Genomic DNA, 22,691 nt, shown 5'->3' with positions numbered 1-22,691 from the left:
AACTTTTGAGATTTAGATGTGTGTAATCTCAAAGATTAGTATAGTCTCACTCTCTATGTGGTCCATTGGCAGAGATATTAAGGTAGAAATTTCCGATTATCCGGGGAGCTTAGTAATGATTCTTATCCTTGGATAGTTATATCTACTATGGGTGAGACGAAAATTCAGTCTGTAAATCTTGATTTATTTAATAAGACTAATTCTATTTTGAGCGATTCCAATGAGATGTGTATCGAAGAAGGCATCTTGAATGAATTTGTTCAAATCTTTTGTACATTCGATAGAGCCATCCGTTCTATCCCCATTGACGCCAAATGTGCTTAGGAAATTGCAATGCTAATATACATTTCGCTTGTTATGTAGCAATTATTTTGACTCCGAAAACAGCAAACACCATATTAGCTCATACATTTGCAAAACGTAAACGTATTCGACATGATCACGTGTCGTTGCAACACCCTTCACCCTTTTCCACGGACACTAGAACCAAATTTCAAGGAGAAAGTTTATTAGTTAGGTGCAAGAGGATGATCAGAGTGCGGTGTGCTAGATCTGATACAGTCCATACATATTTTCCCGGTCCAAGCAACACTTGAAACATCCGATGAAGCCCTATTTAACAATACGAACCTATCTTCTGTAGTATTTCGGCACTCCGGGATGTGGTGAGTGGTGGCATAATCGATGATATTCAGAGTATTATGGATGATGTCGCGCAGTTGAGGTGCTGCACTCCTCAGCTCGACCAAAAATCGGTCGTGGATTTGATAATATGGAGTTGGGACATCCTCGTCCTCATCGAACATGGCAGAGCAAGAACAATTCTCCCAATATTCCATCAAAGTTTCCCCCGCTGTATTGAGCAAGTGTACTTGGTATTCGACCCTTTTTTCTTGTAGGATGACTACTTTGATCTCAGAAATTGTCTCGATTGCGATTGTGTACGGGACTTACCACACAGTCTAACGAGAACCATTGGGTCCAGAAAGCCTCCATATTCAGTCACTGCTAGGTAGCTTTCAGTGTATTCTGTAATCCACTTGTTGGAAAGTGCTTCAAAGCCTTCTTCGTTTCGAAAATAGTAGGCTGCCGCCATGAGTTTCCAGTGCCGCTGATCGGGTGCCCTACATTTCCTACACCTATGTTTTGCATCATCAACCTCCATCCACGACTTTATGAGGTATTTCAAGCACTGCGAACAATCGTACTTGTCCGCCATGTAAGCAACTCTCAACACCATATCTGGCTCAAGTGGGTCTGGTATATCTGATGTCCTTCCATGCATAGCACTGAAGATGATCCACAAGGCGTCCGCGTCGTCCTCTGGGAGAGAGATCGTCTTTGTCTTGTTCGAAATGCTCTTTTGGCCTTCTGCAAAGTTGGTCCCCAGCATTGCCTCGAACACCTTGGAATGTGTGCGAACGAAGATGGATACGACTTGTAGTCTCACTGCATCTGGACCGACGAGGAAAACTGCGTCTCCGAATGGCGCGATTTGACCCAGCAGAGGGGCGGAAGAGATTGCCGTCACCATAATGGAGGCCGTATTGCGATGGTGCCGCAGGTGGGGGTTTGAGGGTGTGGATGGGTGTGTGTTGTGGTTGGAGAGGTTGAGAGATGGAGCAAGTCAATTCGGGTTTGTTGTGTTGACTTTGTGACAGATTAAGCGAACGTCTCGTTTGAGCACCACCTGGTGGCTTTTTGGCAAGATAGGAAGGCGCGAAGGGTGTTGGACCATGGGATAGTAGTGCGGATTTTCTATCCAAGAAAATTTGAGTCCAGAAAGTGCTTGGACATCATTCAGTCAATGACAGCTTGAAAGTGAGGTTTGAAGTCGCAGCTTATGAGAGACCTGCCATTTAAGGTAGGTACCATTTGATCCAGAAGCCACGACAACAGAACATGTGTGCCAAATAATATGGAAGGTTTTGATTTTTCTACCAATTGCAATACTTCTCCTGGAACTCCATGTTTGTATGTTGATTCGCAAGATCGGATTTGCTTGCGTCCTATCTGTAGGCGACTTCCACCAGAGCTCCATTTAGAATTTTAGACTAGAAGAGTTATACTTTGTTTTCAATCGAGAAATGTCTATGAAGTTGAGTTTCAATAGTTTCATGTGAGAAAAGGCGCTCAGGAGTCTGAGCTTGGTAGTTCTAATGATCAGTTTATTGATTTTCCAGATTGTCAGTGATCGGTTATGAAGGACCTGTTGTCAAACTCGAACGTCAAGACGTTGGAAGAATTCATCCTTTGCTGTACAAAGCCGTAAGCCATGATGTAGTTTGGTATGACGCTATGTAAGCATCCGATTTCAAACGGCAGGAACAAGAGAAGTTGATGTGACGTCGTTGCATCACAGCTTGCCATTGGTGGGTCCCGAATAAGTCCCCTCCATCGTCCTACCATGAGAGTTATACAAGAACATCACGGCAACTCTCAACTATACACTAGACAAATACGAGGCATGAAATGTCACACAAGTCACTCTTTTCTCACTTAAATTTTCTTCACTTGACCGCTTCTTCATTTAAATTATCAATGAACCGCAATGGACGAGGAGTCAGCTATTTCATCCAAAGTCGACGAGATGGCTGTGAACAAGATTACAGATATTGAGACGCCCGCAATATCTGTAATCCAAAGCAACAATTATGACAATGTCGAAAAGAAATCAGAAAGTGTTCTTACGATATACGAAAATGAAGAAGGGGGTGATGCAACTCGTGAGCCGGCTTCGGAACAACCAGTGCAGTCAGGAGAAGACTTCACAGTTCTGACCGGCAAACAAAAGAAACTTGTAATCTTTACAGCTTCATTCGCATCTATCTTTTCTCCCATGGCAACTTCGATATATTGTGAGTTTCAGATATATTATTCATCAGACAACAGCTCCTAACCGAGTCAGATCCGTCACTCGACACAATCTCAAGAGATTTAAACGTTTCAAATACCCATATAAATCTTACTATAACCTTCTTTCTCGTTCGTACTTCCCCTCAAAAATCACCGAACGCAGCTGAAAAAAGGTTCAGGTCATCCAAGGCATCGCGCCATCATTCGTTGCAGATCTAGCCGACAACCTAGGCCGACGCCCCATGTATATATTCTGCTTCATCATTTTCAACGCCGCAAACATCGGATTGGCATTGCAAAACGACTTCAGGGCTCTTCTCCTCTTGAGAGTGTTGCAAGCGGCCGGGTCTTCGGGCACGATCACCTTAGCGAATGGAGTTGTTGGAGATATCACCACTTCAGCAGAACGCGGGAAATACATCGGACTCACATCAATGGCTTTTGTTTTCGGGACTATGGTTGTACCTCTTCTGGGAGGTGCTATTGGACAATTCGCGGGCTGGCATTTTCTCTTCTGGTTTCTTTTCATCTTCTCGTCTGCGGTCAATATCCCGCTTATCCTGTTTCTTCCCGAGACTTGTCGGAATGTCGTTGATAACGGGTCAATTCCTCCGCCATTCTTTTCGAAGAACTTGACCGACTTGGTGCGTCATAAGAATCGAAGAAAGGCTGGATTAGAATATGACAAAATGAAAGAGGTGGAAATTCGCAGGGCATACAAATTTCGACTCCCAAATCCGCTATCTACGCTCAAAGTTCTTGGCGACCTTGAGAGTGCAATTATTTTGACAACAACTGGTCTCTCATTTGGCTGCTTCTATGCAATCAGGTAATCATTACCTTCATGTCATATATCTGACTGTTCTAACATATTTCCTTCCCAGCACCGGCACCTCCAAATTATTCCACGAACTCTACAATTTCAACCAGTTACAAATCTCCCTCATGTTCATCCCTTTCGGCTGCGGAAGTATTCTAGCAGTCCTAACCATCGGCAAAACCGTCGACTGGAACTATCGCCGCCACGCCGCCAAACTCGGAATCCCCGTCATCAAGAATCGCTTTCAAGATCTCACCAACTTCCCTATCGAAAGAGCGAGAATTGAAATCGTCCTTCCCGCGATTTTTATGGCTGGTACATTCACTATCGCGTACGCCTGGATCATGATGCAAAAGCTCATGCTCGCTGCACCTGTCATCGCGCTTTTCTTTCTCAGCTGTGGACTTACCGCTTGCTCCCAGGTCCTCAATATTCTTATCGTCGATATATATCCTGGAAAACCATCAACCGCCACGGCAGCAAACAACATCGTACGATGCGAAATGGGGGCGGTTCTGACCGCAGTGATTCTGCCATTGATGAATGCAATTGGAACCGGATGGGCATATACGTTGTTGGCGCTTCTGTTCATGGGGTTTAGCCCGGTGCTTATGATGTTGATGAAGAAGGGACCGGAATGGCGTAGAGTGAAAAAAGATAGGGATGAAAAATCTGCGGTTGGGACGGGCGATACGACGCCGGCTATGACGTTGAATGAGTGTATGATTACTATTAGGGAAGATTCAGCGCGATGAATCAGAAAAGGTTCCAAGCACGGTTATCGAACGCCATATAGTTCACAAACACGGATTTATGTGGCTTTTCCATCATAAATAGCTTTGCAGTGGTCATCATGCCAGGTGCTTCTTAGCGATAACTTAAATCCGACGTCGAGACTCGAGACGAATTGCACGATTTGCTTCAAAACTTAGATATATTCCATTCGTTTGATGTTAATAGACTTCCACAAAGAATAGATTGCAACAATATTCAATCAAAGACAATTCTATATTTTGGGGAACGTGTGTTGGGCCGAGATCCGAAGTGATGAGTGATCACCTCCGACCAACACCTTCAAATCTCCAGTTCTAAGGATTACGAAAGGAGACATAATAGATACTAAGAAAGGCATAATCTCCTGATTGGGAAAGAGCTATGCATATCGACTCCGAATGTTTGAAGATAGGAGCGGCGGTCTTCGGGAGAATGTCGATGTCCTGAAATGATGAAGGATCACAATTGTATCAAATTGGAGGAAGACAGTATTCTGCAGTAGTGGAAAAAGAATGGTTATCCGTTTTCCGGTATAGGAAATAGGAGAGAGGTTTGTCGGGTGCGAAATTCGGAGGGTTACTTGTCATGGCCGAGTCCGAAGGTGCCGCGAGGATGTATATATGAGATGTCAATTCTTAGATCAAAATCCCTATACCTTCACCATTTCTTCAAAGCAGTACCTCATCTTCCTCAGAACCATTCCCTACCCTCACAACTCACATTACCACCTCACCACCACTCCCAAAACCACAAAATATGCCAACAGTCCTCCTAACCGGCTCCTCAGGCTTCATAGGCTTCGCAACCCTCACCCGCCTCCTCACCTCAAACTACAACGTAAAAGCCATTCTGCGCACCTCTTCTCAAATCCCCAAGATCCAGCGCGGCTTGGCTCGCTCTCTTCCCCTTTCCAATCTCAACTCGAACCGTGAAATGAATGAAGAATTGGCGAAAAACGTCGAATTCATAATCATCCCCGATCTAAGCGCAGAAGGCGCTTTTGATGGTGTATTAGAAGACGTGGAATATATAGCACATGTCGCTAGTCCGATGGGTATGGATGTGGTTAGTTCCCTCTCTTAATTCAACTTAGGAGGAGGGGAAAAGAGACTGATGATCCAGAGCGACGACTACGAACGCGATACTATCCAGCCCGCCGTGAAAATGTCAACCAACATCCTATCCGCCGCCTCAAAAATCCCAAGTATAAAACGCATCGTCCTTATCTCTTCAATCGGCGCATTGCTAGACGTCGATAAATTCGCAACCGGAACTCTAAAAAACGAACCATTCACCGGTAAACCTCTTCCCATCTCCCCCAAAAACAAAGCTAACCCCCCACAGCAAGCGACCCCATCCCCCTCTACCCTCCCCACAGACCCTACGCCCACCCCCTCCTCGCCTACGGCGCCTCCAAATCCCTCGCCCTCTCCGCCGCCGAATCATACATCAACCACCACGCACCGACCTACTCCCTAATCTCCCTCCTCCCCTCCCTCGTCCTCGGACCCAACTACCTCGCTGAATCCCGCAACGACGTGCTGGCGACCACGGTGCGGACGCTGATTCGGTATGTGACCGGGGAAAAGGCGACCATGCGGACGCTGCCGCAGACGGTGGATGTGGGTGAGTTGGCGGGGGTGGTTGGGCGGTGTTTTGGGGGAGGGGATAAGGTTAAAGAGGGGAGGTATTTGGTTGCGGCGGGGGAGCGGGAGTGGAGTGTTGCTAAGGGAGTGGTGAGGGCGAAGTTTGGGGGGGAGTTGGAGAGGGGGGTGGTTTAGTGAGGAGGGGAGGTGAGGAGTGTGAGGTTTGAGATGGATTGTCGGAGGACGGAGGAGGTTTTTGGGGTGAGCTTCAAGAGTTTTGAGGAACAGGTTGAGGAGAGTTTGCGGCATTGGTTGGGGTTGAGGGAGTAGGTTGAGGTGGTATGGAGGGGTGGGTTTAAGTGGTGTGAGAGGGTTGTTCAGTGATATGCTCGGAGAATTTGCTTGAGAATTCATATCATGGGATATTGGCTTCTGTTGACATGATATGTAATCTTGCTTGAATATTGCATCTTGAGAGAAAGTATCAATATGGTATCCCTTGCCCTCCATAAGTGCTTTGTCCAGGAAAAGTCCCAATCCAAGGCTTATGCCAATCCCATGACAAGAAGCTGAATGCTAGAGATCAAAGTTCCACCAAAATTCCCAAACGCTCCTCTCATATTGAGGCACAAGGCCTCCCATCTATGCCACTAAACAAAACTGACAACCAGTACTGACTAGTATAGTAGCTAGGAGGGTTATTTCTTTGATAGATACATGGCTGACATGGCACTCAAGCATGCCACCTATGTCGTGGTAATATGGTAGCTCCTCCACGTGTATATATCTCTGGGCGCATGCCGCTAAATCGTCTATCCACTCTCAACTGCGAATCCATCATCTCCCGGAAAGCTTTCCCTCGGCAGCGCAATCTCCAGACCAGTTATGCTGATTGTTGGCTTTTCAGGGGTTTCCTGGCGCTCAAATGTAATAGCACAGCCTCTTAGACTTAGACCCACCCGCATCTCATGAACACTGGCCGATGATTCAGCTATGTAAGGATAAATTTGATCGAGTTCGCCCCGTAAAGCCAATACGCGAAAATGGAAAAGTTCTTCCGCGCCATTTCCAAGGCGTAAGCAGCGATCTGCGTTCTCATGATTATTGTTCACAGGGACGAAGAACAACTCGATGTGGCGAGCAGAATTGAGCCGGCCTTGCATGGAGTTGCTCAGAGTAATTGCAACATATCCTTCCCAGTAGCTTCGAGAATAAAGTTCTGTGGGATGTCCGGCAATCTCTAATGCTAGTCGAAAGTTCTTTTCAGAACTCGTTGCAAGTAGTTTTATTAGCATCAAGACTATTTTCATGGGTACTCCACGCGACTTAAGATGATTTAGGTGCGGCAATAAAAGGATATCAGAAGCCCAGTTGATGTCAATTCGACCGAAAAGCTCAATATCCATTGATGAGTTTTGCAGCCTCACTAATTTCTTTTTGGCATCTTTAGGGTGTCCCAAAGGCTGAGTGTAATATTTGGAAAGCACTTGGTGAGATTCTTTGCACAAGGTGAGAAGAGGCGGCATTCTTGTATGGACGCGGTATGCAGGCGATGGGCAGCCATAATCATCTTTCAGGGTCTCCGCATTTTCTTCGTCTATGCCAGCGGGAGTGACATGCAACTCGACGATTCTGGTCGTGAAGCAGGCGATCTCCCAAATATAAATACGGAGTTCCGGGATAAGCTTTGGGAAGCAAGTGAATCTTGTCGCCTGCGAAGATTGTGGTATGTAAGGTTTCTTGTATTTGATCGCAGTCTGCGAGCTGGGTGTTGGTCTATATCCGCTGGTATCGCCGCCTTTCGGGGAACTAGCCTGATGACCCATAGTGCGAAGTCTGGACAAGTTAAATCGGAGCTGTGGTTGGTTGGTTGGTATGGTCCTAAGTTGACGATGTTATATTTTAACTGGTGTTTAAACGCCAAGATACGGATGAGCAATGAGAAGAGAAGCTTGTAACACAGCCAGAGGAGAGAGATCGTCTGGGGGTCAACAGCGTTGTGCTAAGATGCAAAGAGGATGGTCTCGCAGATTTGCGAGAATGCCACTTCTAATCCACGCAGCCTGCAAACATAGAGTATCGGGTCCGTGCAAGAGATCAACAAAGACACTTACTAAAGTCGGATGGTCGCAATCGTTGGATATCAGGAGAGTTGAAATTGAGGACGATATGTCGGGTATCGCCGTTGAAGAAGTAGAGTTTCAACTTCTCGAAGGTTGAAGGTTGCGCCACATGAGCCAAGCTATATTATGTGCATACACGGTGAATGAGACCTGATGTAAAGAACTGGTAAATTGCGCAGAAAATATAATGCAGAGAAGAGGTGCCTGGCTCTGAGGTGAATAAATCAAAAGCAGAATATGGACTATCACTCAACATGACAACGCTCTCAACACGATTAAAGAGAGTTCGATCTTTTCGTCGTCGTCTTTAGTAACCATCCATGGAGGTTACCTCCTATTGTAGAATGAGCATCACCGGTCATTTGGTTCCTCATAGTCATCATCAGAATCCAGATTTTCTATCCATTCATGTTCTCGAATAGCTCTTTCAGCAATGGGAAAACCGTCCACATCGCGCAGCCAAGTGAATAAGTGATGCGTACCCCTCATGGAGGTGTCATCGTCTTCGTAATCGAGATCGTTATATTTGACAATCAAGTCTGTTTCCGTCGCGTTTCCGATTTTTGCACGCAGTGGGATCTGTGTGAACGATGTCATCGTGCGCTTACTGCCGCGACAGTGCCACGCCAATCCTTTGTATTGGAGACCATGAGGTTGACCACAGCTTATATGCTCACGCACTTCAATATTGGTGTCGAGAATCGCTGTGGACCCAAACGGAGCGAATGGGAAGAGGGGAGGAGTCGTGTATGATGGATCATGCGACAGGTATAGCAGCCGGCACTCATCAGCACGCGAGATTTCCTGTATTCCAGTGGGTAATACTGAGACAGGCTGCTGAATAAAGGACATAGACGTCCCAGTCCACGCTGACGTACTCAGATCGATTTTCCACGAAGCTCCTTGCGCTTTTCGCAACAAATACGCTTGCGCTCCGATGATAAAAGCACCGAGCCACAGGAATCCCACATCAGGATCTCTTTTTACTAGAACTCGTAGTAAGATATGTGGATCCAGTACGACATCGGAGTCAAGAAAGGCGAAGGATCCTTGAAGCCATGCTCCGCAGATATTGCAGTCAATATCAGATGCATAGAAAACGCTACCCAGGATAGCATCACCCCCCCTCGCGTTGCAACTTAAGGTGATGAGCCTGTCCAATTGGCTGACGTTCTCCATCCAGGAAAACACATTGATTGTGAACTTCTCAGGGGTTGGCTTCAGACGAATGTTAGGGATGGGCAGCCGAACATGTCGACCTCCAAATTTCGCAGTTGGTAGCATCAATGTCGCAGCCAACGCGGTTTGGCTTTGAGCAGAGGCGTTATGGTATTCGCAGTACGCAGACAAGTAACGCAAGGCAGTGGCGAACGATGGAGCAAAGTATTGAGCGGCATCATGATGAGCTGCAGTCCCTTTCCCGCGCAGGAGTTGAAAATGGTGCTCTGATTCAAGTTTGGTAGACCAAGGCGAATGGAGGATGCAACCTGTGTTGCTCAGAATAGTGGCATCCCAGCCCCCTTCAAGGGCTAGAATAGCTGCCCACCACCGCGCAGCATCATTGTCAACATCACCTACGTCTACAATGCATTTCTTTGAGCCTCCTGTTTCGAAATTGTCCTCGCCAGCCCACGCTGCCTCAAAATCGCTGTACTTCGGAGCAGATGCACCCGGAATGATCTCAGCCCAGCGAGCAGTGAGTATATAGGACCATGCAAGTAGGAGAACCGTGGTATGGTCGTCGTCTTCATTAGCAAACCGCGAGTATGAAAAGGCTGACTGCGGTAAGTCGGAGATCGTGATTTTGGTAGGTCTGCCTGACGCTACTGGAATGGAGAATGTTTCATCAAATGATGGCAGCGTGCAAGGCGGCTGTGTAGTTGTCCACGTAGAGGTTCCATATACAAGGACAGTATCTGCAAATCTCTTGTCTGTGTTTAGATTCGTAGGAAAGGAAGGATGATGCGGAAAGGCGGTCTCAAGTTGGAACATAAGTTCGGTAGGATAGGCTTTCATGTCCTCCATTGCCAATTCGAAAAGATTGGACCAAGTACGATAACCTCTCTCGTACATGGCTCGGAACGCCTCTTCGGTTGGTCGAACCGCATCTTGCATGAGAGCGAAAGAAAGCTGGTTAAGTTTTGAAGACGTTTGTGTCGAACTGACGAAAGTCTGTTGTTGCATGTGTGAACGGTGAAGATAATCGGAGTGCGGTGAGCGACTCGAAGCGCCTCGGAAACCGGCCCCGTTTGTCGCAGATGTTTTCATTCCACAGAGATTAGAAATCTCCCGACGTCCATTTTACAATCATCAACATCGTTCCGTATCAGGTCCTCTCGATTTTCATTAATTTCTCCGACCACAAGAATCAACATCTTCCAGGTTCCTGCCAAATCTGGACATCCCAGAAGAGCGAGTCGCGTCATGAAATTTCATCCCCGACGCGTTGACCAGTCTCCTGTTGTGATGCTTTCAGGCTTCCAAGAATATAGTTTCCATCACATTTGCGAACATCCAGGTCACAGAAACCATTCGAATTTATCGCACAATCTAAAGAAACAGGACAGAGAAAATGCAGGCCGCATTTGTATTTTTTGAATGTGCAATTGTCTCGGGTATATTATTCTCTTGAACTCAAAAGGGCATCGTCTCTTGTTTCTCAGTAAGCTGAAATCTCGCAAGCTTTCAGCCTGTGGTTCAAATCTACAACTTTTCTCGCTGTTTCGGATCGAAGTAACAGCACTCTGCTTCGAGAACGCGGAAGTGTTGGCTCTTTCCGCCTGGAAGAGGGCCTGGAAAAGCTAGCAGAGGTGATGAGTCGAAAAGGTCGAACAGAACCCACGTTACTGCTAAGAGATGAAAACATCGCAATAAATGGATTACGCTGAGACTTTCGCGGTACAATGGCTTTCGGAGATGGGCTAAGATACTGCTTCCCGACGCTTTTCATGACAGAACCCAAAAAAGCCGCCATTTACACATTCAGGCACATTCTGTCGCAGATAGAATAAAAATGCAGGTGGCCGGTACATACTCAGATCTGTTCGAAGAATTAGTTCAATGAAGGGCAGGGTTGAAGGGGGCATCTGGATAGTAAGTGCTATTTGATCTTCTCACCTATGACTTTTCTGACATAGACAGCCATTCATTACCACAACTAGTATATTTCAAATACGGCGATTTAGCGGTTCAAACCTGCCAATTCTCTCAATATAAGCATTGCTCACCTTACGCTAGAACTTTCAAATGCTCGGTGGCTCGATTACAACTTCGCGGCATTGTAATGGTAGACACATATCGGTGTGCATTATGTCTTTCGGTCCCCTATGGTAAAGGAATTTGATGTCAAGCCATATATTTTACCCGTTTTGAAGATAAGGTATTGTCATGGACAGTATCATCCTCGATATCCAACTTCCACTTCGAAGTTCTGCGCCCCTCTTTCCGCAAACGGTCGTCCGAATTGGTTCGCAGCATAGACTATACACTCCAAAGTCTATGTCCAGTAATTTCCACTCGTGCTCGGAACTATGCTGATAAAGAATAATGGTAGTACCTTAGTCTTCGACGTCTTAACGATGATCAATGCCACCTAACGAGGGCTACCTAGGTATTTGCAACCTCATCGGATCGAAAGCGAAACCAGAGAAGAGATATAGATGAGTTCGCAAACCATGGGACGAACTGCATCTGCTCATCAAGGCAGTTGTCATTGATTCCACATCTGCAAGGATTCTTCAGTGAGAATAATGGTCAAATCGGCGATTCCGACAAATCTGCAAATCTTCCAATGCACTTTTCGCAACCAGGTACTCCAAACGGTGGAAACTCTAGGATTTGCTCTTCTGGGCAAACAGCCTCAACGGGTTCTTAGGAGAACTTCTCAGCGAAGAATTTGGCATATGAAGATCCCTAGGTTTGGTGTGTTCTCGGATGCGAACACATTCTCGACGCCCAACGAGTTCCAACCCGGATTCTGCGGACATGGGGGAAAAGCCATTGAAACCCTATGCAAAGGCAGCGACAGTATGAAAATCGGGATCGAAACACCTCTTGCTATCCTCTCAAGCTGTCCGTCTTCCAAGCAAGCTTAATCTCTGGGAAAAGCGCAATCCAGAATATATTGGAGAAAGCATGTCAAGGAAAACCCTCCATGATTGACGACCAAGCGCCAAAAATAAGAGATCGTACTCAACTTCCCCTCATTTCTCGTCCATACATCTCGCGAGTTGTCCAACGGCCAAGGGGTTGCTATGGTCGAGTCGGATTGTTGGGGTCATGGACGGAGTACGGAGGAAGTGACGCCTTTTCGGTGAAGGCTAGCAAATGCAGGTGCGAGCCAGTCCGATTGATCAACCATTCTCGAAAAAATGCACTCTCAATTTTATCGATGTCAGCTTCGAATGCTTAGGGATTTACACCTTCCTTATGCAGATAGTGAAGCTGTACTCTTCACTTCGTATTTCGTGATCCAAGATTCGACTCTTCGATGTGGTCGCGTGGTGGATCATTCATTTCTGCGGGCTGCTGCAGCGTTCCGAAGGCCAAGCAATTTCGGGCAATACTGTTGCAACCTGGGCGTTCCGTTGTTGCCGGAGGATCTTCCAACACCAACCAAACCCATGCGATTGTCTCAGAATATCATCATTGGTGTCACTCGACGGCAGAGGCGTTCGCCTCTTGCACATCCAAACGCTTATTCAGGTGGAGAGACTTGGCGACGGATGGGATGAAGTACCAGTCTGCTTTTCCCATCTCAAGTTGAGGAATTAAATGCTCTTCAAAAAAGCGAAGAGATGTTTGAAACAATCTCGTACGCAAAGGTCATGCTGACACGAAAAGACGGAGCTTGTTTGAAAAGCTTCCACGATCGACCGCATAGAATCTGTCAAGAAGCAATTTCTCTACCACTCACAGCCCCTGACCGATCATGATTTCCAACTCAATGCGACATCATTACCCGTTCAAGGTGGCGCCGCTGGCGTACTCCCCGCCTTTATCCCTGCGATGGACCGTCTCTGGGCAAAACTATGTCGTAAGAATTAATACTAGTGCTGATACTGCAGATATCGAGGACGATTCTCATTTGCAGAGTCGTGGCAAGCCGAACGGTTTGTAACCCCCATCACCAAATCTTGGGGTTCGCAAGGAAGTTTAGGTGGAGCAGACCGGCAAGGTGTGACCTTGGTGGTCGAGATAGGTCTCATTTAGTCCTTTGGAGGGTCTTCGAATCGACCGAGTAGACCTCTCTTCGCTCGCTAACAGCTAACATTGGCTAGACGGGGGAGATAAGATTCAATCGGGGACCCTGCGTTCCTTCCGATAGGAGATAATTGCTAGTCAATTCATGTCAAGACCTCAGCCGTTGGATCGTCGACGTTTTATAACCACCCCTCCGCCCCAAGCTTTTTGGCATTTCTTATTATTTCCGTGCAGTCTTGGGTATTTCTTGTTGGTCTTGACATTCTGCTCGACAACCTTGGCCGCATATCTTCGACTGTGACCTATTGAATACCACTCAGTATCACTTGGGGTCTTGCGCGATGGCTGAGAAATACGACGAGGAGAAGTCCGCGGTTGGCGGTACCGGATATTCGAATGGCGACAGTCCTCATTTCGCGGATACACATGAGACGAAAGAGCCATGGACTCGAAGATTCGTCGACAGTTTCAAGCGCGATCCGAATGCGATTGTATCAAAACCAAATGAGGCTATCGATCCACACACTGGCGCACCGGTTGGAGGACATGGCGGTTTTGATCACGCAGCGGCAGCAGAGCGCACAGCTAACAGCGGTCTTGCGAAGAAATTAAAAGGGAGACATATGCAGATGATTGCGATTGGAGGTTCTATTGGTAAGTTATGCAGCGCTCAAGCAAGAATGCGCGAAAAGTCATGCTAACATATTTCAGGTACTGGTCTTTTTGTCACTTCAGGCGCTGCTCTTGCTGGAGGTGGTCCAGCTTCGTTAATTATCGCATACGGAATTATCGGTATTCTCATGTTCTGTACCGTCCAGGCTCTTGGTGAGCTTGCTGTCGCATTCCCTGTCGCCGGTTCTTTCTCTGCCTACTCGACCCGTTTTCTCGACCCAGCATGGGGTTTTGCTATGGGATGGAAGTGAGTTTCCCCAATTACCTTGGCTTTGCAAATCTGACCATTCTAGTTATGCTATTCAATGGCTCGTAGTTCTACCTCTTGAAATCGTCGCCGCATCGATCACTTTAGACTTCTGGCCTGGCGCACAAGACACAAACTCCGCAGCCTGGGTAACAATATTCTTGATTGTCATTGTCTCTATCAACTTCTTTGGTGTTCGCGGATACGGTGAGGCCGAATTCGTCTTTGCCATTATCAAGGTTGTTGCGGTCATTGGTTTCATTATCCTCGGTATTATTCTGAACTGCGGTGGTGGTCCCAACGGCGGTTACATTGGAGCAAGATACTGGTACCCCAACACCGTTGCTCCAGATTATGCTGGATACACTGTCGGTGGTCAGGCTCCTGGTTCCATCGCGTCCGGCTCGTTCCACAACGGCTTCAAGGGCCTTTGTGGTGTCTTTGTCACCGCCGCCTTCTCCTTTGCCGGGACTGAGTTGGTCGGTCTAGCAGCCGCTGAAGCAGATAACCCAAGGAAATCTCTTCCTACAGCTATAAAACAAGTGTTCTGGAGGATCTGTCTATTTTATATGGTCAGTCTCACGATCGTCAGCGTTTTGATTCCATACGGTGATGGTCGTCTTCTTGGTGCCAGTTCCACTGATGCCAAGGCCTCTCCATTCGTTATCGCCATCAACAACGCTGGAATCTCCGGACTACCTTCAGTCTTCAACGTGGTAATTCTCATTGCCGTCCTATCAGTCGGAAACTCCTCCATCTACGGATCTTCCCGTACTCTCGCAGCACTCGCAGAAATGAATCAAGCACCAAAGATCTTCGGCTACATCGATCGACAGGGCCGTCCCCTCGTAGCCATCATCTTCGCCTCCGTCCTCGGTCTCCTCTGCTACGTCGTAGCCGGTGGCCCAGACACCGCCGCCACAGCTCTCAACTGGCTCTACTCCCTCTCGGGTCTCTCCTCCATCTTCACCTGGGCCTCCATCTGCCTCGCCCACATCCGCTTCCGCGCCGGCTGGAAAGCCCAAGGCCACTCCCTCAACGAACTCGCCTTCCGCTCCCAAGTCGGCGTCATCGGCTCCTGGATCGGCTTCATCCTCAACTGTCTCGTTCTCGTCGCTCAATTCTGGACTGCCGCCTGGCCAGTCGGCTACGGCGAACTTTCCGCAAGTGACATCGCGCAGGATTTCTTCCTCGCGTATCTCGCTGCTCCGGTCGTTATTGCGTTTTACGTCCCGTATAAGCTCTGGTATAAAACGCCGTTTATGAAGACGAGTATGATGGATGTGGATACCGGACGCAGGGATCTGGATCTGGCGGCTATTATTGAGGCGGACCGGGTGGAGAAGGCGCAGATGCCAAAGTGGAAGAGGATTTATAAGATCTTTTGCTAGACGGGTTTGTGTTATTGGGAATTGGCGTTTTTTGCTTGTTTGAATGGGATGGATATCCAATATAGGATGTGGGTGTTTGAGTAGAAAGGGGGACAGAGGTGGGTTGTATTGATATGAGATGGAGGTTTGGAAACGGATTATTGTAGAGATGTAGATCAGAATCACATCATTAACATGCTACATTCTTAAAGTGTTGTCGCATTGACCGACCACCCTACTATCAAGTACTAACCTTCCACCATCCCATCCCGGACCAGTTGAGTCTCGTCTGGCATCTGCTAGACATAGATGGACTCGCTGAGGGCAAAATAAGTGGCAGTCGAAACACGATACTTCCTCAAAATAATCGACGAAATATCGTAAATTGACCTGGCACGCTATCACATATTCTGTCTATACATTTTGAATAAACAAAGCCTTTTAAGCGCTATTCGAAGTCGCCTTATTATGGGTAGGTGACTGACAACTTATTTTTGTCCTCCACGAGATGGACTGGACAACCGAAATACATAATCACGGGCTTGGAATGTCGTTTCCATTGTGCGTATTTCACCACATCAAACTCTTTCTCGTGGAGGACAAAGAGGGGTGGTCGAAAGAGAAGATTTTCTTGATTGATATCGTTTATTTAGCGGGTTAACTTAACATGACTGCCATTCCGTCGGTATTTTTTAATTAAATCAGATTCTTGAAAGATTGTTCAGAGTTAACTTTATGATTTCTCTTGATGGTTTGATGAGATGTTCCGGTTGTGAGTTGGCTGGGACGTGGGTTGCTGGGTTTTCAATGGTTGGTTGATGAGGATTCGACGTACGATTTCTGTGGGTGGATTGGGGGGAGGAAGAGGGTTAAAAGTTTGTCATAGAGAAGAGAGGTTTTGACGGAGCGGGGGGGGTAGATCGATGTTTCGGTGGTAAGTTTGCTTGTTGGTTGGAAACTTGGGATGGAATTGTGGGTGTGGTTTGAGTGGGAAGCGGGGGGGTTTGTTGGGTGTTGTGTTATAGAGGGGGGCTACTGGGAATGGAGGAGGGGATAAGAGATATTTCGTCGTTTTGATTGGGGGGTTGTAGGAAGGGGGTTGGTGAGTGTGGATTAGCTGTTGTTAGTCAGGAGATATTGTCTTCTGTCAACTTGATCCGTGTGTTTAGAATCGGTTGTTCATAAGGGGAGTTAAGGGGTTGGGGTTGTTGGGGGTTAATTGACTTACTGTGAGGTTTAGAAAGAGATTTTGGGGAGGGCCGCGGGCGGGCGGGCGGGGGGGGGGTTGCAGGTAGTCAGTTGACGTACTGTGAGATTTGGAAAGAGGCGAGGGTGGGAATGATGTGTCAGTAATGGGAAGTCAGTGAGGTTATACAAGAGATTCTAGATTTTGGGACCTTGATGGACAAAGTTTCTGGTGCTGTTTTCTACAGTAAGAATTCATTGGTTAATATCTCGAATGCATACTTAAATGGATACGATTTGCCCTACCTAACTTCAATGACGTGGATATTGTTGACCTAGTAGTTAATGATGTATTTGAACGTTTGTTGATTGTATTTAGAGGATGAAGTAGCTGATCCACTGATCAAAAAGCTATTACACTTAGATATGAGAATAAATTCCTAGGCCCAGAAGATAAGGATGAGGAGAACGACCACCCAGAACAGACCAAAGTGTCATCCAAGGCGAAGGACGGGCTAACAAAAAAGTAACAAAGGCACAAGACACGGTGGAACAAAAGGTGACATTATCCCGACTTAACGCTAGATAAATTCGAAAAAGCTGTTTAATAATACGCGGAAAAGATAATATATCGATACAAAGCTACGTTACAAACCTTGGAAAAGAACAGGAAGAAGGCCCAAAGGGACTTCGAGGAGGATGAATTAAAAGAAAAGATGAGTATTGTTATTAGGAAGATCAAGACCCTCGAGGTTGCGGCAACGTATGGATCTGATTTTCAAAAAACAACCGCCTTACCTTAGGTGCGGAACCATGGAAAGTCTGCATGGTTCAGCAGCTACAAGACACAAAGGAAGGCCGGAGAGAACAAACGAGAAAAAACGATGTTGATTTGTCGTGTATGTAACGTGATGGCCTCAGCTATGGCTAGATTGAAAGTCAGAGATCCACCGGCGGCTCCCCAAAACACAAACAACCAAAGCCAACCGTACCAGGAAAATCAGCAGAACGGATTCCAACGGCCAGGAAACAGTTACCAGAATCCCAGCCCATTGGGATGCCAAGGCAAGAATTACGACCCGAATTTCCAATGGGTTCGGAATAACTCGTAGCAGCAGAACGATCAGGGAAATTATGGTTAACTAAACGCCATTCACGGCGCCAAAAGTCCTTTTTTGGAGACAAGGAAGTTTCGAAGACGTGACCGTCACGATACAAGAGGTCGATAAAGCGAGAGGAGTAACTCCAATCCCAGGCTACCCGTTACCCAGCTCATCGCTCAACCCATCGGTGAATGGTCTTGATTTGTTGTTTATATAACGTAATAAAAAGTCTCTTAGTACTTGAAACATTGAAATATGAGGTTTGATCGTGATATTATATTGCAGATCCACGCCATTCAAACTTTCCGACCTCGTCCAGAATTCCATCTTCTTTACGCTAATAGTTTCATTGTTATCTACTTACGTACTCTAGATCTTTATTTCTATAGTGTTCCTAGACCCTTGGCACATTAATATATCCGTAAGTCTCTCTTGATTATGTTTCCTCGCCCAACTCGTGGTAGAAAACCTGGATCGTAGTCGAAACACTATATTTACTTAGATTAGTGGACGAAATATCGTTATTTAGTGTATTAAGTTGGCATAGTATTATATATTTCTTGACTGTAATCTCTAGCCTATGTCGCGGTAGACAAAATAAGTAGTAGTCGAAAAACTATATTTACTTAAGAGTAGTAGACGAAATATCGTTATTTAGTGTATTAACTTGGCACATTATCACATAATTCTTCTATTCATTTAAGTAAATAAGAATCTTTAAGCTCTACTCGCAGTCGACTTGTTCAGTCCAAGACTATGGGCAGGTCGCTGATATATTGAGTGACAATATTTGGATGTTAGAGGAATGATTTCTTGAATTTCTTTCGGATCTTCATTAATTAGAGAATCTCAGATGAGTATCGCGATATTTCGTGACCTAGAATGTGAGTTTGGATTACGAGATTGAAATCCCTTGACTGGTTCGAGTTGAAAGGTAATTTGCAAAGTCAACGCAATGACTTCGACTATTTAGAGATATCATTTGTAAGGCTAAGAAAGCAATAGTCTATTCAGATGGTATTCGTTTTGCACTTTAGGCTCATAAGACCCGTTTGCATCCCATGATTCTGGATCTGGATATGCTGGCACTAGTGCTGGCTTCAGATTGGAATAATTAAGCGAATCATGAGGGACATCCTACATATTTCAGCTGGCGTAGCACTACTTCGTCAATTTTGTTGATAACGAAATTGAATATTGACCTACCGATACCAAAGAAGAGACTTATCAGTTCTTATCGCTTTATTTTCCATGCTCATCCAATAGAACTGTGGTGTCACGATGCATCATGCACCACCCCGCCTTCTGCCTAGACTCAGCCTTGAATCCCAACAGCCCCCAATACGACACCACGAGTCCGTAAATTTTGACCTCAAATATATAAGCACCGCCTAGAACCCCTCTTCTATACAGCCTTATCCACTTTCACATCCAAACCACCATCAAAATGACAACCCCCCAACCCGGCACCTTCCTCTTCTCAACCGCCGACCTAGGCAACACCCTCGTCACATCCCTCTTCGCACGTACAGACCCCGCAGCCGACCTCTACGACCTCGTCGAGGCAATCTCAACATGCACATCCCTCTTCATGGAATCCGGGAAACGGATGAACATACACCACGAGTATTTCAAACCGAGCTTCCAAACGACGTTCGATCCTGTGGTTGCGCAGGTTAGAGAGTGTTTCAGTGATCTGAAGCTGGCGTTGGAGATTATCGATTTGTATAAGTGTGGAAAACAGAGTTTTGGGGTGAAGGGGGGGATTTTGTGGAAGCCGTCTAGTGGATTGAGAGAGAGGGTGTTGTGGGCGTTGGAGTTGAAGAAGGGGGATTGGAGTGTTGTTGAGGAGAGGGTTGAGGGGTGTTTCGGGAAGGCTTGGATGTTGAGTCAGCTTGTTTCTTTGGTTATTGTTCAGAAGACTGCACAAGGGTAAGTTATACTTAGTTACAATGCTGAACGTTAACTGACATGCGTGAATAGAAGAGATCTTACTATTGCAGAGAAAGCTACACTTCGAAGTTGCAAGGACTTCATGCCCAAGATCTTGACAGAGCTTCGAAAATGCGAGCTTGGTTCTCTTATGGCTTTCAGGCTTACTGGCGATACTGAAGAGGTTTTGAATGCGACTCAAATCTCTGAGCAAGCAAAACAAAACATTGAAGCGAATGAAGGCTCTGAGACTGCGACACTCTCTGGTTCTCTGGATGACTTGAAACTCAGCAGCACAAATTCAATCAAGAAGCCTCCAATTCCAGCACCTGTGGTAGCCAGCACTCCAGTATGGCCACCACCACAACCACCAAAAGATTACGAAATCTACCGTCTCACAAAGCACCACATATCCCAAAGGTCCGTCACCAAAACCATCTCCATCCTCCCATTCCACAGCAACGAAACCCACGTCAACACATCCTACCACATCGCCAGACTCCCCGCTTCCAAGCCCCAAATCGCAGAGTTCATGCGCGTCAACACGAGAACTCTCCCAGGCGTAGATGATCTGCTGACACTCCCGCCCTACGTAACGACGGCTGTAGGCGATATAATCAAGACTAAGATCACGAGCCATGTTTACATGGCGGATAAATGGGAAATCCATGCTGTTATCCCGCGCGTCCTGCTTCCTCCGCGCTCAAGCCCTGTGGGGGGATTCCGAGGCCTGTTCAAGAAACCGAAGAAGGAAAAGGAGGTGGAATATGTCATCATTCTATCCCTCCAACAACCGGGACGTGGGGTTGGGCCTCCGCCTCCTCCTCCGCCTGCGTGGAAGCAGTCGAAGAAGTTTGGAAAAGGGTATATAGCGGACACGGAGCCCAAGTGTGGGAGCTTGGAGTTCAAGCTGTCGTCGCGGGAGGTCGAGGATGTGGTTAATGGGTTTTTGGCGGGCGTGACGAGTCTCTATGATGGTGTGAATGTGGAGGATAGGGGAAGGGCTTTGAGGGATGCGGAGTGGTATTTTGATGTGGAAAGGTTGGATGAGAGTGATAGTGATGATAGTTCTAGTAGTGGGAGTAGGTCGCTTATTGATGATTGATGGGTTGAGGAGATCTTGGTGGGATGTCGAGTTTTGTTATAGCTGAGATAGTATGGTTCAACTTGACCTATGATGAAGACATTTTGTCGCCGCCCGCTAAGGTAGTTCGCTTACGAAAGGGGGAGGCGTGTCGTGGGTGAACGATTAAGGGGTATTCGAGATGCGATATTTGCTTCTGAACAATTGACAAAATTCACAGTAATTCCTCAATAATTATAAGTAAATATAACATTTTTAATTTTGTCTACACCGAGATCACAATCTAAACTACTTACCTATTCAAGAGTATAGTATACGTATTCGGAATAGTAGGGAGGTTCCGCCTTTTAATTTATCCTCTGCGAGAGAGGTTATTGCCAAATCGAGTTACGCTGTGAGATGCTATACCGAATCCATAAAAACATCAAAATCGGATCGAACATTTCTTCTATTCATCTATATCCAACCAATCTATACCCAATCCCTCTCCCCTTCTCTATATTCTAAACCTATCCCAGAATCTTCTCCGCAACACTAACCACCGCACCGACATTATCCGGTTCAACCTCAACCTTCTCGACCTTCCCACCCTTAACCACGATCGCATATCGCTTACTTCTGTTCGTGCCCAGCATCGCCGCAGACTCGAATTCAAGACCGATCTCGCGCGTGAACTTTCCGGCTGGGTCGGCGAGGAAGCGGATTGGTGAGTCGCCGAATTGTTTTGTGAGGGAGGAGCCCCAGGCGGACATGCTGGGGATGTTAGTTAGGAAGGGAGAGGGAAGGGAAGGAAAGATGGAGGAGAGGGAAAGGGGAATGGAAAGGACGACCACATACACGAAAGGATCGTTAACGGAGATAACGAAGACTTTACCAACGTCCTTGATCTTGGAGTGGTTTATGTAGCCTGGGATATGGGAGTCTGAACATGTTGGACCTGATGTTCGTCAGCAATCACACCATTACATCTTCCCCTGCCCTTCCCGATTCTCCCCTCCCTCAACCTTGTCTCAATTGCAACAGGAAATCAAACTCACTGAAAGCAGCCGGAACACCAACAATAACCGCATCACCACTTCCAATCTCCTTCTTCAAATCAACTCCATTTCCAGGTTTACTCTCTTGGAGCGCCTCGATGGAGGGGATTGAATCTCCAACTTTGATCGTCATTTTGGCGTCTGAAAAATTGCAATATCCTGATTCAACTCTAAAGTTTCAAAGTATGAAATAAATATATGAGCTTCAGAAAAGTATATGCAAGATATATTGCATTTCACTCCAGGGGAAACCAGTATATGTAGGTCCAAAGCTACCCCTCAACCCCCACCACCGCGTGCGTCAGTGGCCCCACCACCGTCTTCGGCAGGCTCGGTTATTGGACAATGGTATTTCAAATATTGGTTCGGAGAGGAGTGGAGTGGGAGGTATTTGGAAGAATTGAAATGGGCTATTTTAGGATTGATAAGTGTATTTGATTGTGGAAAGGATGTTTTAGGGGTTTGAAATTCAAATTAGATAGACCACAGTTCTCCTTTTCAAAACCGGAATGTCGTCGTAAAGTGGCTTTTTTGTGCGATTTACAATTGATACGGTATGGTATAGAGCCAATCTCAAAACCAACTCGAGGTTGAAATTGATATTTATTATTAATTGCGAAACAATTGTCTTCACGTAAGATGAGACTTGGAAGGTGACTATTAGAAGTAGTCGTAAAAATTATCCCGAACGTCCTCAAGT

At 46.4% G+C, this 22,691-nt stretch overlaps 8 protein-coding genes across 8 annotated transcripts; 4 read left to right on the top strand and 4 right to left on the bottom strand.

Moving 5' to 3' along the window:
- Window positions 1–509: 509 nt before the first annotated feature.
- GLAREA_02156 (uncharacterized protein) lies at window positions 510–1,534 on the bottom strand (the record flags this gene model as incomplete). Its single annotated transcript, XM_008089372.1, has 2 exons — window positions 510–904; window positions 955–1,534. The coding sequence occupies 2 exons, from the start codon at window positions 1,532–1,534 to the stop codon at window positions 510–512; spliced, it is 975 nt and encodes a 324-aa protein (XP_008087563.1).
- Window positions 1,535–2,551: 1,017 nt separating this feature from the next.
- On the top strand, window positions 2,552–4,431 carry GLAREA_02155 (MFS general substrate transporter; the record flags this gene model as incomplete). The annotated part of the gene is made up of 4 exons (XM_008089371.1): window positions 2,552–2,858; window positions 2,909–2,985; window positions 3,036–3,685; window positions 3,741–4,431. 4 exons carry the CDS (start codon window positions 2,552–2,554, stop codon window positions 4,429–4,431), a joined length of 1,725 nt encoding a protein of 574 aa, XP_008087562.1.
- Window positions 4,432–5,206: 775 nt separating this feature from the next.
- On the top strand, window positions 5,207–6,231 carry GLAREA_02154 (NAD(P)-binding Rossmann-fold containing protein; the record flags this gene model as incomplete). The annotated part of the gene is made up of 3 exons (XM_008089370.1): window positions 5,207–5,515; window positions 5,573–5,747; window positions 5,795–6,231. 3 exons carry the CDS (start codon window positions 5,207–5,209, stop codon window positions 6,229–6,231), a joined length of 921 nt encoding a protein of 306 aa, XP_008087561.1.
- A 617-nt stretch (window positions 6,232–6,848) lies between these two features.
- On the bottom strand, window positions 6,849–7,862 carry GLAREA_02153 (uncharacterized protein; the record flags this gene model as incomplete). The annotated part of the gene is made up of 1 exon (XM_008089369.1): window positions 6,849–7,862. One exon carries the CDS (start codon window positions 7,860–7,862, stop codon window positions 6,849–6,851), a length of 1,014 nt encoding a protein of 337 aa, XP_008087560.1.
- Window positions 7,863–8,510: 648 nt separating this feature from the next.
- Window positions 8,511–10,343, bottom strand: GLAREA_02152 (uncharacterized protein; the record flags this gene model as incomplete). The annotated part of the gene is made up of 1 exon (XM_008089368.1): window positions 8,511–10,343. The coding sequence occupies one exon, from the start codon at window positions 10,341–10,343 to the stop codon at window positions 8,511–8,513; it is 1,833 nt and encodes a 610-aa protein (XP_008087559.1).
- Window positions 10,344–13,702: 3,359 nt separating this feature from the next.
- GLAREA_02151 (uncharacterized protein) lies at window positions 13,703–15,671 on the top strand (the record flags this gene model as incomplete). The annotated part of the gene is made up of 3 exons (XM_008089367.1): window positions 13,703–14,015; window positions 14,073–14,280; window positions 14,327–15,671. The coding sequence occupies 3 exons, from the start codon at window positions 13,703–13,705 to the stop codon at window positions 15,669–15,671; spliced, it is 1,866 nt and encodes a 621-aa protein (XP_008087558.1).
- Window positions 15,672–19,385: 3,714 nt separating this feature from the next.
- GLAREA_02150 (uncharacterized protein) lies at window positions 19,386–20,975 on the top strand (the record flags this gene model as incomplete). The annotated part of the gene is made up of 2 exons (XM_008089366.1): window positions 19,386–19,870; window positions 19,922–20,975. The coding sequence occupies 2 exons, from the start codon at window positions 19,386–19,388 to the stop codon at window positions 20,973–20,975; spliced, it is 1,539 nt and encodes a 512-aa protein (XP_008087557.1).
- Window positions 20,976–21,463: 488 nt separating this feature from the next.
- Window positions 21,464–22,124, bottom strand: GLAREA_02149 (Thioredoxin-like protein; the record flags this gene model as incomplete). Its single annotated transcript, XM_008089365.1, has 3 exons — window positions 21,464–21,707; window positions 21,792–21,891; window positions 21,992–22,124. 3 exons carry the CDS (start codon window positions 22,122–22,124, stop codon window positions 21,464–21,466), a joined length of 477 nt encoding a protein of 158 aa, XP_008087556.1.
- Window positions 22,125–22,691: the final 567 nt, after the last annotated feature.

Source organism: Glarea lozoyensis (assembly GCF_000409485.1).
Source record: "Glarea lozoyensis ATCC 20868 chromosome Unknown GLAREA7, whole genome shotgun sequence".
In the NCBI taxonomy this organism is placed as follows: Eukaryota; Fungi; Ascomycota; class Leotiomycetes; order Helotiales; family Helotiaceae; genus Glarea; species Glarea lozoyensis.
This window is presented reverse-complemented; position numbering and strand designations above follow the sequence as displayed.